At 53.4% G+C, this 23,328-nt stretch overlaps 1 protein-coding gene across 5 annotated transcripts; it reads right to left on the bottom strand.

Moving 5' to 3' along the window:
• Positions 1 to 858: 858 nt before the first annotated feature.
• Pcsk9 (proprotein convertase subtilisin/kexin type 9) lies at positions 859 to 15,554 on the bottom strand. 5 transcript variants are annotated; one of them, XM_052717588.1, is made up of 11 exons: positions 15,516 to 15,554; positions 13,278 to 13,401; positions 11,317 to 11,450; positions 10,981 to 11,125; positions 8,128 to 8,324; positions 7,128 to 7,311; positions 6,128 to 6,301; positions 5,769 to 5,917; positions 5,044 to 5,221; positions 3,385 to 3,566; positions 859 to 2,038 (listed from the first exon to the last, which is right to left on the bottom strand). In XM_052717588.1, exons 1-11 carry the CDS (start codon positions 15,537 to 15,539, stop codon positions 1,823 to 1,825), a joined length of 1,707 nt encoding a protein of 568 aa, XP_052573548.1. In that variant the 5' UTR covers positions 15,540 to 15,554; the 3' UTR covers positions 859 to 1,822. The 5 variants fall into 5 exon arrangements, with proteins under 5 accessions (XP_052573548.1, XP_052573547.1, XP_052573546.1 ...); XM_052717587.1 differs by having other exon boundaries at positions 5,044 to 5,266; positions 10,981 to 11,122; XM_052717586.1 differs by having other exon boundaries at positions 10,981 to 11,122.
• Between the last annotated feature and the right edge of the window lie 7,774 nt (positions 15,555 to 23,328).

Below are 23,328 nucleotides of genomic sequence, written 5' to 3'. Positions count from 1 at the left end.
TAAGTTCCTTGTTCTGGTCAGTTATTCCTGCTGGTCTACATTGTTCACAGGGGTCCCATCCCCTTCACTACATCTTCCTCTCCCTGCAGGCCAAGCCCTTCCTCCAAATTCTTGGTGACTACCTGCCAACCACCTGCGGGAGCCACTTGTCCTCGTGTGGCTGTCCAACCAACCAGCATATGGTCCTTTGCCATGTAGGGGACGGGCAGAGGTCTCCCCTGGGCTCAAAACACGAGTGCCAGTGCCTCGGGTGCCAAACACTGCTCTGCCATTTGAGCCATTAGCATCTGTCAACTAGAGTGCTTTCCACACGTGGCACTAATGTTCAGAAAACAACTGGGAGAAGATTTGGGGCAGATCCATTTGCTATATGGACTATATAGAGGTAGACTTTGCTTAAGACAGTGACACCCAGAGGTCGCACACTGCGTGAGTGCAATATTTGCACATTGCACACTGGAAAGAGATCTGGGAGCATGCTTCATTTCAGATCAGGAGCAGCTATGGTCTGCTTGCAGAAACACCCACAGACTCATGAGTGAATGAGTCCATGAACATTGCTGAGTCCTGCACCTGCCACTAGGTAGAGAAGGCTGGCAGAGGGGTTGGGGACTGGGTGTACTGGCAGGCATGAGCCACAAAGAATCTAGTGCTTGAAGGCAATGAGGTGCCCCAAGACAGTACCAGGACTCTGAGGAGTCGGGGGGCTATAGGAAGACAATCACTATGTTCCTAGAATGGGCACCACGAGAGCATTCCCATTACAGGCCTGTGCACCCCACCATCCAGCAGATAGTTGTGCCTGGTAAGTAGGCAGCCTCTTAGTCAGGTGCAGGCAGTCACATCAGCTGCTTTTATTCTGAAAACTCACTACATAATAAAAACTCTACAAAACCCAGAATAAATATCAAGTTACAAAAGCAGTGCCAATGGGAAAGCTTATATAAAAAGGAGGAAACGCCGAGAGGACAGAGGTGTTTGTTCTTGTCAGCCGGTGTGATCTGTCACTCCTCCATTCTCCACAGTCCGTGCACGTGAAGCTCGGGGAGCCATGGGAAGGGCCCGTGCCCTCGGGAGCGATCCAGGAACAGCTGCTGAGGCGTGGACTGGCCTCCGTCTCCTTTCAGAAATAGCGTGCCCAGCCTGGCACTGCCCAGAGGCATGGCTTCAGGGCCAGCCACTCTGGATGTCCGTCCTGACACCACTGGCTGTGTGATATCACCAGGCACGCCCCTCTCTGGTCCTGTCTTCTTCCTCCGTAAAGTGAGGCTGCCGGTCTTCACTGTGCAGGGTGGTAGAGGGGGTGGGGTGAGGTGGGGTCAGCACTGTATGGCTCCCAGGTGCAGTCAGCTGGGGGCTCACAACCAGGCAGCCTGAGCAGGGCCGAAACCTCGGGTGCAACAGATAGAGGGCATCTGGAAGATACGGGCATGGCCTCAAAGCTGGATCCACCACCGGCTAGATTTCATCACCCCTAGAGGTGTGCAGAACTGATCGAAATTCAATCAGGGAGCCCAAAATAGTGTCTCCAATGTGAGCAGACTGTGAGGGGTCCCAGCAGCAATTTTTCACACTCAGTTCCCCAGTCTGGCACTTGAGCTCCAAGGATCTCCCTCATCACCTTCCTACAGGACAGATACACACTGGAACAGAGCTGACCACCACTTAACCTCTCTGATGGTAGAGTGCCAGGCACAGGCCCCACCATGAGGGAGGGGCTTCCCTACACATACACCAGGAAGGGGTATCCAGGGTGAGACACCAAGTTCTTCCAGGCAGATTCTCTGCACCCAGGCGCAGGCACCATCCCGGCCCGAGACTGTCACTGGTGAGCCCAGGAGGCCTTTGCTGAAGGCCGACTCCGGCAGCAGATGGCAGCAGCTACTGTGGCTTCCTCGCTGGTCCTGCCTGCCACGTCAGTGTCACGGCTTCTTGCCACACACATGTTGTCCACGGCATAGGCCCCCAGAGTGATGGATGCCCCCGAGAGAACATTGCATCCAGTCAGGGTCCAGCCTGCCTCACAGGCCACGGTGACCTGCCGGAGTCCAGAGAAAGAAAGCTCATGACTAGGACTTGTGACCGTCTAAGATCCACTGCCTCTCAGACCCAGGCAGGGCTGCACCCAGCAATAACCAACACACTCCTCCCAGGTTAGTTGGACTTCTAACTCGGCCTCCTTCACGTCCTCCAAGTTGGCACCTCTGCAGCCCTCCTTCCCAACTCCCACTGTCGAGAGACGCAACAGAAGCCTCAGACCCATTCTTCCACCTCATTCACACCCAGAGCTGCAGCATCTCCTCCATCGCCCACCCTAGCCTAGGCCCTTACCTCCTAGGTCTGGACCAGCGCGTGTTCCCTGCCTCCTCTTCACAGTTCAGCTGTGTGCCTGGTCCAGCCCCAGGTCAAAGCACCATCAACTTTACATGGCACATCACTCAGCAATCCCTAAGGCCTGCTGGCCCTTCAGCCCCACCCTGTCCTTTCTCCACACTTCTGAGTCCCACCCTGCCATAGGCCTGGATGGTCCTGTCACCCCTCTTGGCCTTAGCTGCTTCCTCTGCCAGAAACACTGTTCCTGGTGAAGGCCCCATCCCACCCCAAGGGTGTCTCAACCCACCGCTCTCCCTGCTCCATTTTCCTCCATCTTATCCTCTTGGTACTTTGTAATTTCCTTTGTTTACTGTCTTCTCCCACCAGAATGGACACTCCTAGTGGGCTAAGCAGGAACCTCTCTCTACCCAGTTTTTTTCCCTAGGACCTGGACCAGCAGGGAGCCAGCATCTATGGGTACCTGTGCTCACTGATAGATAAAGCAGAACTGAGGTTCCCCTTCATGGAGCAGCTTCAAGCCTCACTCTGCCCCCACTCCCTGGAGCTTTGTAAAGGAGGGGCCCTCCTGCCTCAGGCTCCAAAAGGCCAGCTGTCAGGCCTTGGCCCTCTTCCCAGGGCTCTTCCTTCTCTCCCTCAACCTTCACGTACTCAGCTGTCCCTCCATGACACCTGCATTGCTCTGTGTCCAGACGCTGCAGAGCCCCTGCCCCAGCTGCCTCCCAGCAGCCTTAATAATGTCTGAGACAGAAAGTACCCAGGCACTATGTTCCTTTCCCATTCGCCATGGCCATGTGTGCTTTTAGAGAGGAGCAGGGTGGGCACCGAGCCTTGCTTATTTGGACAAGAGCAAACCCAGCTGAGCTTGCCATGCACAAACACACACACACACACACACACACACACACACACACACACACACACACACATGCTGAACACACAACAGTAAAAGCTGCCTGGCTCATCCACCCCCTACCTTGACACAGAATAGCATGGGGTACCACCAACACAGGCAGCCACCCTACAGGACCCAGGTACCTCCAACCCCTTCACCTGCTCTGTAGGACCTGAGACCCCATGCTCCTTGATTTTGCACTCCAGGCCTGGGGCATGACAGCAGGAAGCATGGACGCTGGCCTCCCGGTGGCCAACGCACTGGCCAGGCTGATGTCTGGGCCTCAGCACAGCTGGCCGCTGGACACCAATGTCTTCCACCTCCCAGTGGAAGCTGCAGCCTAGAACAGAGGACACCCAGCTCAGACACCATAATTCTGTGGGCCTCCTGTCTTTCTGACCCCAACTGGAGGCCACTTCAGCTCAGAGTAGAGCAGATGCTGGCTGGAGCAGCAGGATGCCTGGTTTTTCTCTTCTGCCACTGACAGACCATCTGAGTGGTCTTGGCACAGCCATTCCACCTCTTGGAACCTTGCTTTCTTAAGAAAAGCATGGGGTGGGGGTCCTCAGCCTGAGGTACTCAGAGCCTCTGAGTTCCTTCCCCCTCCTACCACCAAAAGTTAAGGTGTGAGCCCAGGTCTGCCTGGGACACCTAGGGACTCTCTCTGGTCTTGGGAGTAAGGGACACCACCAGCTACAAGACCATGGATAGTGGTCACTCAGCCTCAGTTTCCCTTTAGTAACATGTCGAGCACAAGAGCACAGAGACACTGTGAAGAGGAATGGAGGCCGTATGTGTGAAGTCCCAGCATATGACCTATGCATGGCAAAGACTCTGTATATTACAGTGTTAGGGACTGGAGTTCTCTGTGTCCTAGCTACGGGACTCTACCTGGAGGGACAGCCCCCTTAGCTGGTGAGTGGAGCTCTGCTAGGCTGCAGATAGAGAAGGTCGAAGGCTTTCACTGCTCTGAATATGCCCTGGGGCTTAGCTGTTGACACTCCCGAATCCAAAAGAGAGCGCAGTACAGAGGTGTGACCAACAGGACCAGGGAACCTTGCCCAGTCCAGTCTGCAGCCACCCACTGGGTTCGTCTGCACCCTGCAGATCCATTCTGTGCCAGAGCTCTGACCACCCCACCCTTCACTCCGGAGCCCTCAGCGGCTCCCCAGCCTGCGGTCCGTTAGAATCTGCCCCTGAGCGAGCCGTTCTCAGTGCTTCCCACCCCTTCATGCCCTCTCCAACATCCTCCTTCCGTGCAGGACTGCTCCGTCTCCTGACCTCACAGCTCCCGTCCCCTAATGGCACTCGAGGTCTTCGCCTGTGATTTCTACTACTTGCCTGGGAATGTTTCTGACAGTGACCATTATGCTCCCTAACCCAGACGCAGGGCAGTGAGATGACAAGGACAGCTAATGCACCTAGTCCCGGGATCAGGCTACCTGTTTGGCATTCACCCTTGCGCTCCACGATAAGGAAACCGAGCACAGGGCTGATAAAGAACTTGATCCCGCTGCTAAGTGCCAGAATTCAAACTGATGTTGCCCCCTTGGAGACAGGCCTCAGAGCCTTCCCTTGGTTGGCACTAGGCACCCTCAGCCTGTGCCCTACCTCACCCTGCCATTATCACCCCTGAGGAAGCACTGGCTCCATCCCTCTCTTGAGAAGGAAGCTGAGGAGAAAGAGGATCACACCACATGGAAGGAATGGAGGCCAGCTTAAAGTGGGCCCTGGATCTCGGGTTCTAGAGGACCAGGCTCTGGAGTCAAGCACTTCAAAACAAGGCCTCTTTCTCCCGGCTTAGACTGGACTCCTACCTGTGAGGACGTGGTCCTTCTGGTGGCAGTGGGCACGGGTCTCCAGGCTAGCTCTGGCTGCAGGCGTGGTGTGGATGCTGCAGTTGGCATGGGAAAGCAGGCAGCACCTAGCGACAGCGTAGACACCCTCACCTCCAAATGCATTGAGGGCCTTGCAGACCTGCTGCCCCCCTGTAGCCTGAGGGCCACAGAAAAACAAGAACCAGTAAGAAAGAATACAAGGCTGGGACAAAGGGACGCAGGCACCCAGTTGGGACCCGTGGAGGCCTCAGCATCATCCTTATCCCCACTGCTCTAGAGACAAGGAGCTCGCCCAGGCCCAAGACAGACTGTTCCATCTCCAGGCAGCTCCGGATAAAATTTCCAGACACAGAGACTCTGCTTCTAAGCGGAGACATTGGATGGCTGACATACCAGCTCTAGCCCCAGCCTGGAAAGAGTCCCGCCCTCCTGGTCAGGTGCTGCCCTCCAACCAAACTCAGTGTCACACAGCATCTGCATGCCCCTCACCCCAACTCCAGAGACCAACACAGTGAAGTAGCTCTTAAGACGTTCCAGCACAAGGCCCTGCCTGCATGCCCAGTGGGCACTGCCCATCCTGGATGTGGCTCTCTGACCACACCTTTAAGCCTGAAAAATGGGAACTAGAAGACAACTCGGGGACCAAGCAACTGCAGCTGCTGAGGGCTGGGACTGGTGGGGGATAGACACAAACAGCCAGGTACCTCAATCTGATCACCCCGTCGCCTCCCGCTCCTGGAGAAGCTGGAACAGCTCAGCAGCTCCTCTTCTGGGGCACAGTGGGCTGCAGCAGTAGCTGTCCGTGTGGGCCCCGAGTGTGCTGACCACACCGTCCTGCAGAGCAGCTGCCCACCTGCAACAAGTCCCAGATGAGTAGGGTCTTGGGATGTTAAGGAAAGCCTCAGTTGATGGCAGGAAAGAGGGGCCTTCAAGCTCACTGTTTTCCCGTGGAAATACATCACGAAAATGTCAGCAAGCCATTTCAGAGCCTCCACCCTTAGACTACAGCCAAGGAATGAGAACCAGGAAGGGGACAGTGTGCCCTCCCTGCCACCCTGCTCACCGGTCCCATGAGTGCTGGGGGGCAGTGTGGCCACCAGGTTGGGGGTCAGCACCCGCTGGTCTTCAGGGAACCAGGCCATGTTGATGACGTCTTTGGTAGAGAAGTGGATCAGCCTCTGCCGCAGTTCGGCCAAAGTGAGCTCTGGCTCCACAGTCAGCATCATGGCTACAATGCCTGGGGGTGCAGAATTAGAGAGGGTGGGTGGCCTAGCCCTCCTTCACAACCATAGGACTCCTGCCCGGGTGCATATGAAGGAACAAACACATGCATGCACATACATTTCATGCACGTGCACACATACAAAAGCTGCTCGTCTGGAAATTAAAGTACCTGCAATCCCTCCTTCACTTGTTGAAAATCAGGTGAGAAAACATCCTCTCCTGCCTATGGGCCTCAGCAACTGCAGGTGTTTGCTAGGTGAAGCCATCCACCATATCCCACATCAAACTCCTCCAGGGAGGCTTCCCTGACCCCAAGGCTGTACAGGTACCTCCGTGGGGTTCCCCCTAAGAGAGCCCTGACTGCTTTCTGTTCCACTTATTTGTACACCTTTCCCTGGTACACCCAGTATTCTTCAGGACATTGTGATAGTTTGATTCTTAAATGCCCCTAAAAAAAAAACCCTGTATGTTGAAGGCTTGGTCACTGGAGGAGACAGAACTTTCAGAAGATGTGGTCCTAATAGAAATAGGTTATTGGGGGTGTGTCATAGGTCAAAAGACCTCTCTGCTGAGCAGTTTTGCTCTGCCACACATTGCCCACCATGGCACACCCTAAAATAAAGGTGCCAAGTGAGTGTGAGCTGAACCTTCTGAAGCCTCAAGTCAAGTGCCTCCTCCTCAGACACTGTACCACACTGACAGAAAGCTGCTCACCACAGGCACCATTAGGTCACCCTCACATTTGCCTTCAGGCACAGGACCTGTCCCAGAGGGTCAGGGTACAGACCCTGCTGCCTGCCAAAGGGCCATGATGGCAGGAGGGTGGGGTGGAGACTCACCAGCCACGTGGGCGGCAGCCTGTGACGTCCCACTCTGGGACGTGAAGCACGTGCTGCAGTCACTGGAGGCACCAATGATGTCCTTCCCAGGAGCAAAGAGGTCCACACAGCGGCCAAAGTTGGTCCCCAAGGTCCCCAGAGTGACTGGCTGGTCCTGGACATTGGTGGCCCCAACTGTGATGACCTGGCAAGGTGAGGAGGTGGGTAGCAGAGAAAGAAGAGGGTCGCGGTGGGGTAGGGAGGTCTCGCCTCTGGACCAGCTAACACCAACTCCCACAATTGTCCCACTGGAATGCTGTCCCCTATGAGAAATGCAGCTCCTCGGGGGGAAACGCTGGCATCTCGCCTTAGCCAGGGCTGCCCACCATGTGCCAGACCCCATTCCTGAGTCCCTGTGGAGCCCATGTTCTCTTGAGGAGACTGGGTAGGTAGGAAAGGTTCTTCTGTCAGGCAGGTATGGTACTGCGTGGAAGCCTAGAACAGGCAAGATGGAGGAGACAGGCGGGGCCTTAGCAATGTTAAATTTGGCAGTTTGGTAAGCTGTGGTGGTGAGGGAGGGCAGGCTGGGTTGTATGAGGCCTTGAACTGAGACGGGTGCCTCCCTGTCCTGCACTCCCAGCATTAATAGTCCACTGCATGACAGATGTCCTGCAGGTGAGGATGGACCCACTGGACTGTCAGCTCCTCCAGGAAGGACCCTCCCAGGAAGCACCTGCCACAGCCCCTGACGTGGTGGATACTCTGATGGTCATGACATGAGGGCTTTGGTGCTGGCAGTAACCCCCAATCTCACTAGGGCCAGTTATGGGTAAAGAGCTGGACAATGAGGAGGGAGGTTAAGAGATTGGACAGGACAGTGGGTTGGAGTGGGAAAGACCTGAGTCCCACTAGGGTTCCACTTGGGAGCTCAGCCAGCGGGGTGGGGGGGGGACACGACGACGACGACACTGCCACCTTCCCTTTGTTTTGTTCTGGGGGAACAGCACTGACTGGCACCTACCTCTGGTGCAGAAGCTGGGGAGTAGAGGCAGGCATCATCCCGGAAGTTGCCAGCTGCAGCAACCAAAACTACCCCAGTCCTTGCCAGGTGCTGGCAGGCAGTGTTGAGGATCCTGCTATACCCACCCGCCAGGGGCAGCAGCACTACTACTGGCCCTGAAGGCTGGACTAGCTGGCTTTTCCAAATAAACTCCAGACCTGCAAAAAACAAACAAACAAACAAACAAAAAACCCTAGTTCTTTCCCTCAGAGGCACAATGTGATGGATCACTTTGTAGTAGTTTGGTGTCCTACTGCTTAACTTTTTTATCTGACTGACATTTAAATCATTTACTCACTTTCTTTGAGTAAAGTGGATGACTTCCACAACATTGGTTGGCCTCACCCAATCTATTGAATGCCTTGAGAGAAAAAGCCTGGTCCCTGAAGGAGGAATTCTGCTCCTAGACTTCAATTTAGACTGAAAACTAAAGGAGCTGCATGTTCCCCAGAACTACATGCTAAGATGTCATTGCTGAAAACACCACACACTTCGGTTGCAGGATGTGATGACCATTCTTGGTTGTCAACTACATCTGGAATTAACTAAAACCCAAAAATGGAGGGATTGTTGCTGAGTTTGAAGTGGCAAGATCTACTTCTAATCCAGATCTTTGAGGTGGGAAGACACACCTTTAATCCAGATCTTTTGAGTTGGAAAAATTCACCTCTAATCTGGGCCACGCCTTCTGCTGGAAGCCTGTGTAAGGCCACTGAAGGAAGTGTTTGCTCTTTGCCTGCTTGCTGTCTCCTTACTAGCAAGTGATTCCTTCACTGCATTAGAGCCTACTTCTTCGGGATTCCAACAACTACTGAAGACCAGCTGAGACATCCAGCCTCATGGACTGAGCAACTACTGGATTCTTGGACTTTCCATTCATAGTCACCATTGTTGGTTAGCTGACCTATAAGTCATTCTTACAGGTCCTCTATTTATGTAAAGAGATTCCTTCTATAAGTTAGGTTACTCTAGGGAGCCCTGACTAATGCACAGGACATAGAGAAATCAAGCTAGAACTGGGTTGGAAGCTTCTCCCTGCTGCCTCCTCTAACCCTTGCCAGCCCCTAACCTGGACCTGGCTAACCCAGCAGTCCTGTCCTAACAGCTTCATTCCTGTTCAGGCTCCTGTTCTGTCGCACACAGTATGGCCAAGCCAACCTCTCAGGACCTTCTAGATCCGGGTGTCCCTGGGGGGCTGTGACTGAGCTGGGAACTGGAGTCCAGGACCATATTCATAAGGTTTGGCTGGTGAGGCCCCTCGCACCAGGAGGAGGTAAGGGGCAGTGAACTAGACGCAGGAGTGTAGGTGACATTTGGGATTACAACTGGCTACCAGGTCCTGACTTGTGTATAACCGCTTAGACCTGACCCCTTTACCCCCTCAGCTTCATATAGAGGACCCTGTGGTCAGGGTAGAAGTAACAGCTCCCTCATGCTGAGCCCACTCTCCCCTGTAATGTCCCAGCAGCTTTCTATGCACTGGTGGGGGCCTGGAAGAGAGGAACATTCTCCCACAAGAAGCCCTCCAGAGGTCGCAGCCTGGCCTGTGTAAGGACTTCCAGGAAATGAACAGTCTTTTTCTACACGGTGGCCTTCAGGGTGGCAAGCTGGACTGGGGTTAGTCAATAAGGGGGTGGGACCAGCACGAGAGGTCACCGATGGGACAGAGGCTATTGATTTAGACGTGTGTCGATGACTGTGCTCCAAAGTCCCAGGCACGGGGCTGGAAAGATGACTCAGTGATCCAGAGCACGTGATGCTCTCGGAGAGGACCAGGGTTCAGATCCCAGCATCTACATGGTAGCTCACAACCAACTGTACTCCAGTTCCAGAGGATTTGACCCCCTCTTCTGACCTCTGTGGGCACCAGGTATGTACCTGATACACACACATACATGCAGCCAAAACATTCATGTTCATAAAAATAAATAAATGAATGAATGAATAAATAATAGACAGACAGACAGACAGACAGATAGATAAGATAGATGGATGGATGGATAGATAGATAGATAGATAGATAGATAGATAGATAGATAGATAGATAGATAGATAGATAGATAGATAGATAGATAACAGCTGAAGTCCCAGGCAGGGCTCATGGACCAAGCTGGCTCCCATATGCTGCCTGAGCCAGCTCAGGGCCAGCATCTGACTGGTTGGTGGCAGTCAAACCATTAATTAGCTGCTCCTTCCCCAGAGGCTGGATGGCTTCAGCTGTGGGCCCCAGCCAAGTCACCCTCTCTGGCTGGGATTACTGACTGTGTAACAGCCATCTCATGCCAGCTGCGGGGTTGTATGCCAAGCCTTGCACTGCACTCACATGCCCAGCACAGTGAGACACAGTAAGCCAGTACTCCCTCCCTCTCCCCTACCTACACACCAAAGTTCTAGCCCTCTGGGTACCCGCTGGAGTGGACTGACAGAGTAACCTGCACAAGTCTGGAAAGATCTGCTGCAGTCCCTCCACCAAGTGCGCGCCCTGGCTCTGGTGGTAGGCACACAGATGGGGAAAGATGACTTCTACCACCTCAGGGCTCCACGAGTCTAATACGGCATGATAAACGACAGTAATGTAAAGGCGCTGCCAAAGGGAACAGTGGGGAGCTGTGGAAGAGCACGCGCCCCGAGACCCACCTGGCATGAGCCTGGCCCCCTCCCAAGCCTCAGTTTCCCCCCTGCATTCTCTATCTCTGCGACCATGCCAACTCTATCACCCTGAACTGTGGCAGAGACCACCTGACTACGAGACCTTGGTTCCTGCTAAGCTTCGGCCAGCTTCACACAGAGGGTAGAATCCAGAGTGCCACTCACCTACGAGGGTGTTGCTGACTGTGCCCTTCCCTTGACAGTTGAGCACACGCAGACTGCGCAGGCTGGTGCCCTTGGCCACACCAGCGTCCCGGCCACCGACCACGCCTGCCAGGTGGGTGCCATGGCTGTCGCACTTGCTTGCCTGCTCAATCAACACAGGGATCATGTGAGACGACCTTACTCACCCCGTGATATATCAGTAGATGCCTGGACAGACTGACATCCCACCCCACAAACAGCAGAGGAAATCAGGCAGTGCTGACATGAATTCTCCGGGGGTGGCACCTCTGCCCACCTCCACCCACCTCTGAGACGAAGTTAGAGAGAGACACTCACCTGCCTGTGGAAGCGTGTCCCATCCTCCTCAGGCACACTATTGAAGTCAGTGATGGTGACCCTGCCCTCAATTTCCCGATGGTCACTCTGGATGCTGGTGTCTAAGAGATATACTTCTACCTGGCCACTTCCATCTTCCCGTGGCAGCATTCGTGGGAGGGGAGAACAGTCGTGGGGTTAAGGTTATTGCTCATGTACTGAGCTGTCCACCACCCTACAGATTAGACAGCTCATGGAATCTCCCCACGCTTTGCAAGCTGATGTTACTGAATCTGTTTTACCGCAAGGAGCGAGGCACGGAGAGAGCAGGGAGCTGCCCAGTGCCTGTAGCCGGCAAATGATAGCCCCAGGAGGTGAACCGAGCTACCCAGTTCCATGTGAGACAACAATAGGAACATTCAAAGCATAATGTTATAGGATAAAATAAACCAATCTCCCAAGCATAGGCTCTTCCAGCTCACCGAGACAAGGGCTGAAAAGATAGAAAGAAACTAACAGGGCTGCCTGGTATCCCGGCTGGCATATTCCCAGAGAGGAAACTGAGGCTCTGAGTCCACACGTTCACCTACCAGGGCAAGGGAAGCCCATGGGCTGTTTCTTCCTCCACTGAGGCCAGGTGGAAACTCGGCACAGGAAGCTCACCTTGAGCCTGATACCTGTGCACCTTCCATCCCCGAGTGGGTGAGAAGCAGGCACAAGGCAGGGGTGAGCTCGACATGAGACACTGGGGGCAGGGAAGGGGTGCCTGCAGGGACCCTGGGAAGGGTAGCACATATCTGGTTCCTATAGAAGGAGAGCTAGGAGAATGGAGGAAAGGAAGGAGGAGCCCAAGGCTGCCACCACTCTCAAAAATTCTCAGCCTCGGGGACCAGAGAGATGGTTCAATGACTGAGAGCGTATGTTGCTCTTGGAAAGGAACTAGGTTCTGTTCCCAGCACCCACATGATACCCAACAACCATGTGTAACCCCAGTTCCAGAAGACACAGTGCCCTCTTCTAGCCTCTGCGGACACTGTACATGCATTCAGACGAAACACTTATACACATAAAGTAAAAATGAATGAATTTTTTTTTTAAAAAAAAAAATCATCCTGGGGCTGGGGATACGGTTAAGTCTTAGAGTACTTTCCTAGCAGGCCTTAGGCCAACTTCAGTCCCTGGTAGGTATGGTAAGGGGGCAGGGCAAGGTGTCCCAAAGGAAAAGGAACCTTAGCTTGCCACTCCCAGCCTGTGGCCTGGCACAGAGAGCCCTGTGGCTACCCCCAGGGGGCACTCTGGCTGGTTGGATGCAGCCTAAGAAGCTCAGACACTCCCAGCTACCAGGTTTCATCGATCTCACCTAATCCATGCCCCGTCTACTTAAGCAATAGATTAACCTTCCTTACATACTAGAAGCCCCACAGGAGAAGACCCTTCAGACTCCACAGAACCTGATCCTTTCCCAAAGCGGGTACCTTTCAGCCTTTCTCGACTCGGTATCTCTCACAATCCCACCAGACCCAGGCCACCTTCCTCCATCTCTAAAAGCAAGACCCACTAGGCAGAGGAGACCCAGTGACAGATGGAGGGAGCCTTCAGCAGTCCAATGGCACTGAAGGTGGGGGCAAGGTGAGCTGGGAGACTAGATATCTGATGGGAGCAGCTGAAGGGGGCTGTGTCTGTCCTACTGAGGGGTCTGCCCCAGTCTACAGGGCTGGATATCCCACAGATAGTGGGTCAGTCAGGTTCAGCCTCTTCCCCAAGAGAGGTGAAGCATAAGGGGCCTATCCAGATGGGGGGGGGGGATGAAGCCAACAAGGATGAGTAGCTGGAGGGGAGGGTCGTTTAAGGGAAGAGTTGCATTCTGCATGGATCAATGCAGAGAGGACAGAAGAGGTCAGTGCAGACTCTGGAGTCCTAGCAAGTGGGGAGGGGGCTCAGAGCAAAGCAAGTGGGGGCCGGAGGCTTACTGGGGACCTTACTGGAGGAGCTGTATTCCTCGGTCTGCTGCCCTGCTGGGATAATCCGCTCCAGGTTCCACGGGATGCTCTGGGCGAAGACAAAGGAGTCTTCCTCTATGTACTCCACGTGGGGTAACTGCAGGGCCTACAGAAGCCACAGAGCCATAGAACTTAGCTTCGAAAGCCCCTCAGTTAACAACAGCCCACATCAGCCCCGCCTGAGCCAACTGCTTGTCCACGTCTCCAATGAGCACCTACCCACATTGTCCCAAAGCCTCCCTCCTGGGGCCCAGAGACAGACCAGGGGCCGGTGGCCTCATTCCTCTTTGGTTAGGGAACACCGTGCTCTGTGACTACAGTGGCTGAATCCATAGGGCTGGCCAGAAGGATGTGGGCTCCTCGTCTCACCTGGGAGTCAGGTGGTCAGGAATCTTAGTGCCTAAACGTCACACTCAAATCAGGAAAGCCCTGCTAGCCATTTTGTGTCTGCCTCCATCCCCATCCTTTGCACTAACCACAGCACCAGACTCCCAGGCAGAGGCCTCCAGTGTGTTCAGCTAACAGGAAGCATCCACATCAGTTTGACAGAGAGAGGGCCTGTACCCTGCTCCTTAACCACACCCACAGTAGCCCCATCCTCAGGTAACATGCCATTCCTCCATGTTTAAACATCCTCTCCTCATCCTCCCCTCCTGGAGGCACAAGACATCTCTAGTGACTCAGTAACCTACCAGTCAGTTTCATTACTTAACTAACATCTGCTTAAACACTCCACATTCAGCTGGGGATGTTGGTACCTGTCTATAATACTAGCATTCCAGAAGCAGAGTTGGGGAAATCATGAGTTTGAGGCCAGCTTGAACTACAGAGCATGACACTGTCTCAACCTATCCCTATACAAAATAAAAGAAAGAGAGAGAGAGAGAGGGAGGGAGGGAGAGAGGGAGGGAGAGGGAGGGAGGGAGGGAGGAAGGAAGGAAGGAACGAACGAACGAACGAATGAAGGAAATTCCACATTCTCCACCAGTCCTTAAATGACGGCTACCCTCACCACATCTGACTTACAGTTAGTCCTGGGAGATAGAGACACCTGCTCTAAGTTAAATAAACTAATGGGACACTGAGCCGACCGTGGCACCTTTTGAGATGCCAAGGCTCAATTTCCCAGGCAAATTTCGTGGCTGTACAAAGCTGGTTGCCCCGATCAGCAGGCGCCTGCCTGGCACCTGGCGTTTCAGGTGTCTTATTCACCCCCACCGTGCTGAGCGCACAGCACCAGCTAACTGCTCTGGCATCAACTGGTCCGTCTCCACCTTTGCTGTAAACCTGACGGAAGGGCTGTGTCACCTTCACCTGCAGTCTCAGAAGATGCCTGTTGACGTGCACAGCATAGACAGAAGGCACTGACTTGGTGTCCTCCTGCATTTTGGCCCTGTCCACACCCCATCAATGCCCCACAGTCATTTAGTCACAAGACGTCAAGTCACTTTAAACCCTGGGGCAGCGGTGATCTGGGTGTGTGCATAGTGCACCGTGGAGGCCTGGGCAAGGCCCTGAGCCCTGGTACCTACGTGTGTGCAGGAGGCTGAAAGCACCCAGTGGGGAAGGGAACTGGCATGCAGATGGGAACCTGGAGTGCCATGATGGAGAGAAGAGCAGGGAGAGTGAGCAGTAGCCTGCACCCCTTTCACCTCCTTCAGCGAAGAAAGGCGCAGCACTCAGGAGTGATGGAGAAGGACTACTCCTGTTCCAGAAGAGAAGAATCTGACACCTCTGACACTCCATAAGAGCTGCGGAGGCAGTAGCACACACCTTATAATCCCAACACTCGGGAGACAGAGGCAGGTAGATCTCCGTGAGTTCGAGGCCAGCCTGGTCTACAGAACAAGTTCCAGGACAGTCAGGGCTACACAGAGAAAGCTTGTCTTGAAAAAAAAAAAACACAACAAACAAACAGAGCCAATGTCCCAGGCCTTGTCCCCATGGTTCTCAAAGGCAGTGAAAAAAGCAGACAGGCATGCCATTGGGTAGGTAGCTCTGCTGCTAGCTGTCTTGTGATCCTTCTGACCTCCAATGGATGTAGACATAGCACTGGGACACAGCCAAGGTTACAAGGCAGCCATCAGGGACCCAGGAACCACTGTTGTGACCCAGGAAGAGTTCATAGGTCCTGACTCAGCAGTGGGCATGCTAAGCTCAGTCTAGACGTGGAAATGGAAGCCCCTCCCTCCTGGGAAGCGCCACGCCCAAGCTGCTCACCAGGCCCAGCAGGTCACTGCTCATCTTCACCAAGAAGCCAGGGAAGAGGTCATAGAAGATGTGCAGAACTTTGATGACATAGCCCCGGCGGGCAGCCCGGGTCTGCAGGCGATGGATGGCTTGTTCAATCTGCGGTCGCTGTGTCCTCTCGGTCAGCACCACCACGTAGGTGCCTGGCAGCCTCCAGGCCTCCTGGTCCCCAGGGAGGAAGGGAAGCAGAGAACATGAGAGCTCCAGGAGACCCACAGTGACCCAGTGTAGCATTCATATGACAGACTTCCCCGCGCCATCTTTCGTGGACTGTGTTCCTGGAGAAGTTCATTTAGTTCTCTGGGAGGAATGTCTCTGCCTGCCCAAGGAATGCCTCAGGAAAGATCTTTCCTCTCCCCTCCTTAGCAATGTAGCTTAGGGCATTCGGCCATGAGACCTTCTGTCTCCGGAGCACATCTGGTGAGAGCAATAATTAATATGTATATTTCCCATGGTTTCTCTGTCCCTGCTTTGAACTCTGAACTATCCAAGTAAACACCCCATAGAATACTGATAAAAGGCTCTTGTGGAGCCTTGAGACCCCTGGTTCTGTGGCCTCTTGAGTTGTACTAATCATTGGCAGGTTGAAACAGGTGGCACCCAAACAGGGACCTGACCAAAACATAGGGAATCTAATGAGAGGTGTATGGTTTTGGAAAGCACACAAGAATCTCACTCCAGGACACCAGGATAATCATGGGGCAAACCAAAAGCAAAAGAGATGACCACATATGTTTATTGTGCATGATGCTAAAAGCATGAGGGAGAGAAAAAAAAAAAACAGATTTTTATGACCTGTCAGAATATACGGACACATACTGTTACTGGCTGCCACCATAGGGTCCATTGCACATAAGGCAATGGAAAGATGTTTTGTGTTATTTTAAACAAGCTCATGGGCAGGGAGAGGTGAGCCCATTAAATGTCTGGCCCCTTTTAATCTGATCACCTTAGTAATTCAGCCTTTGCAAACTACTCCTGTCCTACCAGTACAAGGAGAAACCACCAGACAGACAGCCCCTTCAGACAGAGAGGGGGCTGAAGGCTTCAGCCCCTTCCCCTCTCACTCCCAGTCTTCTGATTCAGAAGACAGAATGTTCTCTGCTAGCCCTTCCTCTGCTTCCCACAAGTTGGTGCTTTTGCATTATCCTGAGAGATCCGGTTAGCTTAAAAGGAAGGATGCTGAGGCATCCCTAACCTTGCCTTTGTGGTCCCAGTGCATTTCCAACCCCTTGAGGGAAGAGTTGATGATGTTTTTCCTCAGTGGGGAATATGTGCAAAGTATGAGTCTATTCCTTTCCCTATAGGACACTTGAGGGGTTTAAATGTGCCAAGTCCTCCATGCAGAGATGACCGCCACACTAGTGGAAGCCCATGAACTGTGGACTGGTGGCTGTGGAGCCCCCATGGGACTGGACTAGGCCCTCTGGATACAGAAGACAATTGTTTGGCTCGAACTGTTTGGGGGGCACCCAGGCAGGGGAATCGGGATCCATCCCTGGTGCATGGGCAGGCTTCTGGGAATCTGGTGCCTGTGATGTGACGCCTTGCGCAGCCTTGGTGCAGTGGGAAGGGGCTTGGAACTGCCTAGGCTCAGTGTGCCGGACTCTGCTGACTCCCCATGGGAGACCTTGATTTGGGGGATGTGGGGATGCAGGGTGACTTGGGAGAGAGGGCTGGGGGTGGGAGGAAGGAGGAGGGGGGATCTGTGGGTGGTATGTGGAGTGAGTAGAAAATTTCTTAATAAAGAAAAATAAATAAATAAATGTGCCAAGTCCTCATCTGAAACTACATATCCATATACTTTGGAATTGCTGAGAGGGATAGCTGAAGCAGAGCACCTTGTCCCCATGACTGGGACATGTTGGCCAGGGCTTGTTTAAAACCTGCTAACTCCCTTCAATTCAGGATTGGTGGCATAAAAAGACTGTTAATCAAACAGCATAAAATCAAAATGCTCCAGCACTCGGGAGGCAGAGCCAGGCGGATCTCTGTGAGTTTGAGGCCAACCTGGGCTACCAAGTGAGTTCCAGGAAAAGGCGCAAAGCTACACAGAGAAACCCTGTCTTGAAAAAAAATATCAAAATGCTAATTCTTCTATGGTGATCACCACCGAATAGGTGGCTTATGGGGTAAGGACAAAGGACAGGGTTTGAGAGACAAATGCATTATGATGATCAAGCGGTGAATCAAAAGACTTTGCTGTATCAGAGCCATAAAGATTTCTATGCCTGAAAGGATGTTTACATAACGTCCTTGAATGCTTACCCTCCATTGCTAAGGAAGCATCTTCCCCAGGCCATTCCTTTGGTGGTATTCCTCCCAGAGGAGTAAACAATATTCTACAGGAACAGAGTTCACACAACAGGATAGTGTGGAAAAGTCAATTGTGTGCATGCTACATCCCAGTCCTGCCTGCACAGCAGGACTGAAGCCAAGGAAACAGAACAGATAAACTGTAAAGAGAAGGGATTAAATTGTGGCTAAAACACAAATCCCCCAGCTAAGCAACGATTTGTGTTACTGTGGTGTACAGGCTTTCCAACTTGGCAGTCGGCAGGGAGGGAAGGCATGGGCCACACGTGGCAGCCTCCATACCACACCCAGCTCTCTAGGTAATCCACCAAGGCCTGGCCACTCAGCTGACTCCACCCAAAGGCCACTTGTGCCAGAGGCCTTTCTAGCCACACCTCCGTGTTCAGTGGCCCATCCAAGGTAACTCACTTTTTTCCTACCCAGCTCTGACTCCCCGGCAGCAGCAGCCCAGAGGAGGAAAGTCAGAGGCTTCAGCCCTTATTCCCACCTCCAGCGTTTACTATCCCACCTCCAGTATTATTTCCTAGTCTTTTGGCCACTAGCAAATCACTCAGCCTCTTCAACCCCCGGATATCTCTTGTGTTACAGAGTCCATAACACACCCAGGATACACCTGCAGGGGTATTCCAAAGAGATGAGTGTGTTCAACACCTAACTAGGTGCTCGGCAAATGGGGCAGAAGAGATGACCAGTAAAGGGATCTAAATAACACCTCCAGACAGAGAGAAGAGTCAAGGGTGAAGCTGTGAGGAAGAGGCTTCTGCTGGAGAACCTTCCACAGATCCGCTCCACCCAATGGCTGAAGCCCAATCTCCATGTTCCTCCCTGGCCTCTGCCTCAACCCACTCTGTACCTTCACCGCCTACATCACAGCACATGCGCCTTTGACTCTGGCCAGAGAAGCCCAGTCCTCGGGGTCACTGGGGTTTTAGAAAGGCAGCAATGGGCAATGGGGAGTGAGTTCAAGGGTGAGAGCAGCAATGTCTGGATAGCCACATCCACACCGACAGAATGATTGATGATTATCAACAACCTTGAGTCAGATCAGGTCCAGCTTTACCGTCAGGTAAACCATAAAGAGTCTTTTGGGTTCAGAACATCTCAGATCTCAGAAGGTAGTGTAGGGGCTGCAGACATGTGAGCCTTATTTCTGCTCTGCCTCCCCCAGCTCTGTACCTCTATTCATGCCACTTCCCCTCTAGAAGAAAATTCTCACGCCACCTTCATTCATTTGTGGAGCTCCTAGTTATACTTCAAAGCTCCATCTAGAATGTCTGCTGCCCAGTGAAAAGCTACACAATTGGGAGGGTCCTCTGCAACGGAACGAGAGTTTTCCTGGAAACCAGGGGTGCACCAAAGATTGAATTCAAATTCCTTGCCAAGATTATTTTCATTCTAAGTTTTATTCCCACAAAACAGTCATTGAATGAATGAATAAGTAACCCTTTGGCCATTCCTGACCCCCTCAGACACACATTCACTTCTTCTCACTTGCCTCTCAAAATAGGGGACTCAGGGTTTCCTGTGATTGTTGTTTTGGGGACAATGATGATTAGGACTGTCTTATTTGTCTGTGGCAGGGCCTTGCTATGTAGCTCAGGCTGGCCTTGAATTCACAATCCTTCTGCTTCAGCCTCCTGAGAGCCAAGATTACAGGCATGCTTGCCTCTAAAACGTCCTTTATCACCCTGGCCCATGACTCCATGTCCCTGTAGGTACAGAGCTCAGGGAACATCTTAAGGAGTGTTTCGAGTTAGGAGCCTGACATCCGCCCACCAGCACACTGGCTGGCTGGGGCCCGGGAGCTCTAGGAAGCCCCTTCTCCCTTCCGTCCCAGTAGCGGTGGCCGGGTAGTCACACTGCAGCCGGCTATAATCCCACAAATGATCTCTTCCCTGGTTACATCCGAGATCACCTATGTAGCCACCTAAGGACCGTCACTTCCCTTTTAACGAAAGCTCAAGACAAAGGAACTGGACATCCAGAGCCAGGTGGGTGACTCCAGCCTCCAACCCCAAGTCCATTTCCGAGCCGAGCAAAGTGGAACCCTGGGAAGATTAACTTAGAGAAAATTGCTCCAACTCAGGCAGGAGCTTCCTGTGGCCCAGAGCCAGGGACAGCTATGCCCAGGAAGCTGACCCCACCCACTCACTCACTCACCCCAAGTCATTCAGCTCTTTCACCCTTTCTGTAGTACAAGGCCCACAGAGCCCCCAACAGACACCCAGGATGACTGTTGGCACTCAGTTGAGAAAGATGTGCCTCTAGAGTTCTCAGCCTCCCCATGGTCTCCAGCCACCTTACTTCGAAGGACACCCTCTCTGCACGACCGACCGCACCAGTAGCTCGCTCTCCGCCCCACACCTTACAAAGTAAGCTTTTAGCACCCCCACCACGCGGCTACAAGGTGCAGCTAGCTGCATGCTGGATCGTGCCTCCCGCACCCCGGGGCTGCACTTTGAGACCGCCAGACGACTGGATGTGCAGAGAAGAACCTCGGAAAACACCACCCCAACCCCGAAGTGACACTGTTGCCTGGCACCCCTCGCCCGCACCTTGGAGCAACGGCGGAAGGTGGCGGTGGCCACATGCGGGACCTCATCGGCCAGGCCATCCTCCTGGGACCGGAGGGCTAGCATCAGCTCTTCGTAGTCGGTGTCTTCATCCTGGGCACCGGCGACCACGGGGTGCAGAAACAGCAGCAGTAGCAGCAGTGGCCACAGCGGCCACCGCAGCCGCGCAAAGAAGCGGGCGCCCATCGGGGAGAGGAGAGGTGGACACGGCGGTGGGAAGGACGTGGATGTGCGCGACTCGGAGCACCGGGCTCGGGGGCTGCGGGCTGCGATGTCCCCGAGGCGCCAAGCACCGACTCAGCCCTCCAGTCTCAGACCGCCCTGCGTGCGTCCACGTGGGGGCGAAAGCCTTCTAGGGTGTGGGTGCTGGACGCCTGGGGGCCGGGAGATCACGCCACCCCAAGCCCCATCGGAAGATCCTCTCGGATTAAACATTAACGGGGCCTGGGTACTAAAGGATCGGGTTTCGGCCTCGCCCTCCCCAGACAGCGTCAAATGACATTCAGAGGAGAATGAAACCCCAAATCCTAATTGGGCTGCAAGCCGGGCCTGCCACATTCCCCCGCCTCTCATCTTCAGCCCTGGTGCCAAGTCAGAGCCATGCTGAGCCCACCTCTTCAGTGTTTCCGGGGTCTGCCAGCCACCCCCTTACTTCTCCCTCCAACAATATTAACTAACTTCCCCTGGACCCTCCTCCTTCCTGTGACCCACGACCTTAGTCCATGTCGGATACAGACTCCTCACTGCCCACAGACTTCTCCCTACAGCCTGGATCCCCTCCCTGGCCTGCACCCCTCTGCTCCCATAGTCCACCTGGAGAAACTGCTTTCTTTGGGCTCCAGCTACACTCACCTCCAGGGACAAAGACTCCACATTTAATCCTCAAAGATGCCAAACTCCACTGTAAGCACAAGGTGGAGGAATCCAAGGGTTCAGTCTGTGTCTGTTTGGGGACTTTGTTTCGTTTGTTTGTTTTTGTTTTGTTTTTTCGTTTTTTACACATTGTAGCCCAGAGCTCAAAGGAGCAAGCTTTCCGTGCACACTAACCATGCGCTGGGCAGGAGACGCGAAGGGGAGCCTATCGCTCTGGTGTCAGGGCAGGTGCTACGGAGGGGAGGCACAATGCCAGCCTCCCCTCGGAAGCAGGACTCCAAGCTGCTTCGGGATGGCAGTCTGCAGCTGCTCGACCGTGAATCCAGGTCCTGCGGTCTGATGCAGCTGTCCATTCCACCTTTGTCTTTACCTCACACCAGAGAATCCTCTGGAGTAGGCTAAGGGAAGGCCGTGGGGCCAAGTTGATGTCATCCCTGTGTTCTGTTTCTCTATCCCCCACCAAATAGCCCACCATTGCAGGAAAGTGAGTTCGTTCACGTTTACTCAGAGACGCTGGAGACTCCGCCTTGCTTCGATGAACGAGACTTTGGCCAGCGTTCTCCCCAAGGCTACCTGCAGCAAGTCCCCCAGCTAGTCTTTCTCATGCTCCCTCTGAGGCTTCTTACCCTGAAACTGTACACAGAATGTCTCAAGGTTGGGCTAAGTCGGTCTCGGTTCAGTATGCTCTGTGTGTGTGTGTGTGTGTGTGTGTGTGTGTGTGCTCCCGAACAGCCTGTGTCGGGGGAGGGGGACGGGGTGGAGTGAGGAAAGGGGAAGGTGTGTAGGTACCCTGGGCACTTTGACAGATGGAACCGGAGGAGCAGTCATGTCTCATCCCACACCCTTCACTGCATTCTCCCGGAGTGGGGTGGGGGGGGAAGGATACCTAGTACCTAGCAGGGTGCCTGCCACTTGGCTGGGTTTTCATCCCTCATTAATTATCCCCCTACCATAACTCTTCCCCCTTTTCAGATCTATCCCCTAGCCCCACCCACTGGTCACCAGTGAGTGCCCCCCCCCCAATGTACACTGGGAAGTTCTTCCTCTCACTCCTGAAACCATAGTAGTAGGTTCGAGAATGTCCACTCAGAAGATGCGCCCAGCCTTGACCCTACTTAGGGGGCTGGTTTGATAAACAAAAGGAGGGGCCTAGGCAAGAGCCAGAGGAACACCGGGAAGAGGCTGGGCAACGAGTGGTGCTAACACAGGAGTAGGAGGCCCCCCAAACCGGAAGGGACTAGGAGGGGTTCTCCCCATAGCACAACTCCACTGCCCCTTGACGGAGACTTCTGGCCTCCAGAACCTCAAAGTAACAAGTTTCTGTTGCCTTTCAACAACCATCTGTGCTAGCCAGCAGCTGTAGAAAGCTGCTGTTCCCACTTCGGCTCTCTTCTCAGAGATGCTGTGTTTTTACAGAGACACTTTCAAATGGAATTTTCAACAACTAGCTTTTCATTTCTATTGGTGAAGTGGTGAGGAGATGCCTTCATTTTTTTTCTTTTCTTTTCTTTTCTTTTTTTTTAGATGCTGGAGGCTCTAGTGTCTTATCCTATGTATTAGTTACCTTTCTCGTTTGCCGTGAAAAATGCTTGAGAGAAGCCATTTAAGGACGGGGTTTGTTTTGGCTTACAGTTTGCCAGCACAGGTCATCGTTGTGCAGAAGTGTAGCTGCAGAATCACATGCTCACATGCTCACAATGCATCCACAGTCAGGAAGCGGAGAAGCAACTGATCACATGCTCACAATGCATCCACAGTCAGGAAGCGGAGAAGCAACTGATCACATGCTCACAATGCATCCACGGTCAGGAAGCGGAGAGAGATGAGTGCTGCTGTTTCTTATTCAGCCCAGGAGTCATCTGTCTTCAACTACCCAGTCTAGGCAATCTCCCACAAACATCCCCAGAGCCCTGACTCTTACGTGAACTGGATCCTGTCAAAGGAGACTATATTAACCATTAGAGTCAGAGTACCACAGTCCTCTCCATCCCAACCCTGGGGCATCTCAAATCACAGAGCGT

Source organism: Peromyscus californicus, unplaced genomic scaffold, assembly GCF_007827085.1.
Source record: "Peromyscus californicus insignis strain IS unplaced genomic scaffold, ASM782708v3 Scaffold_5__1_contigs__length_169319896, whole genome shotgun sequence".
NCBI classification, from domain to species: Eukaryota; Metazoa; Chordata; class Mammalia; order Rodentia; family Cricetidae; genus Peromyscus; species Peromyscus californicus.
The sequence above is the reverse complement of the archived record's forward strand: the minus strand, read 5'-3'. Positions and strand labels throughout refer to the sequence as shown.

Coding starts and splice junctions, on each gene's coding strand:
- Pcsk9 (XM_052717587.1), bottom strand. CDS start 15,539: ATGAGCAGTGACCTGCTGGGCCTG. Junction 8,325..10,980: donor AGTCAGCAACACCCTCGTAG/GTGAGTGGCACT, acceptor TGTTTTTTGCAG/GTCTGGAGTTTATTTGGAAA. Junction 2,039..3,384: donor TCTCAGGTCCTACAGAGCAG/GTGAAGGGGTTG, acceptor GGACTCCGGCAG/GTCACCGTGGCCTGTGAGGC.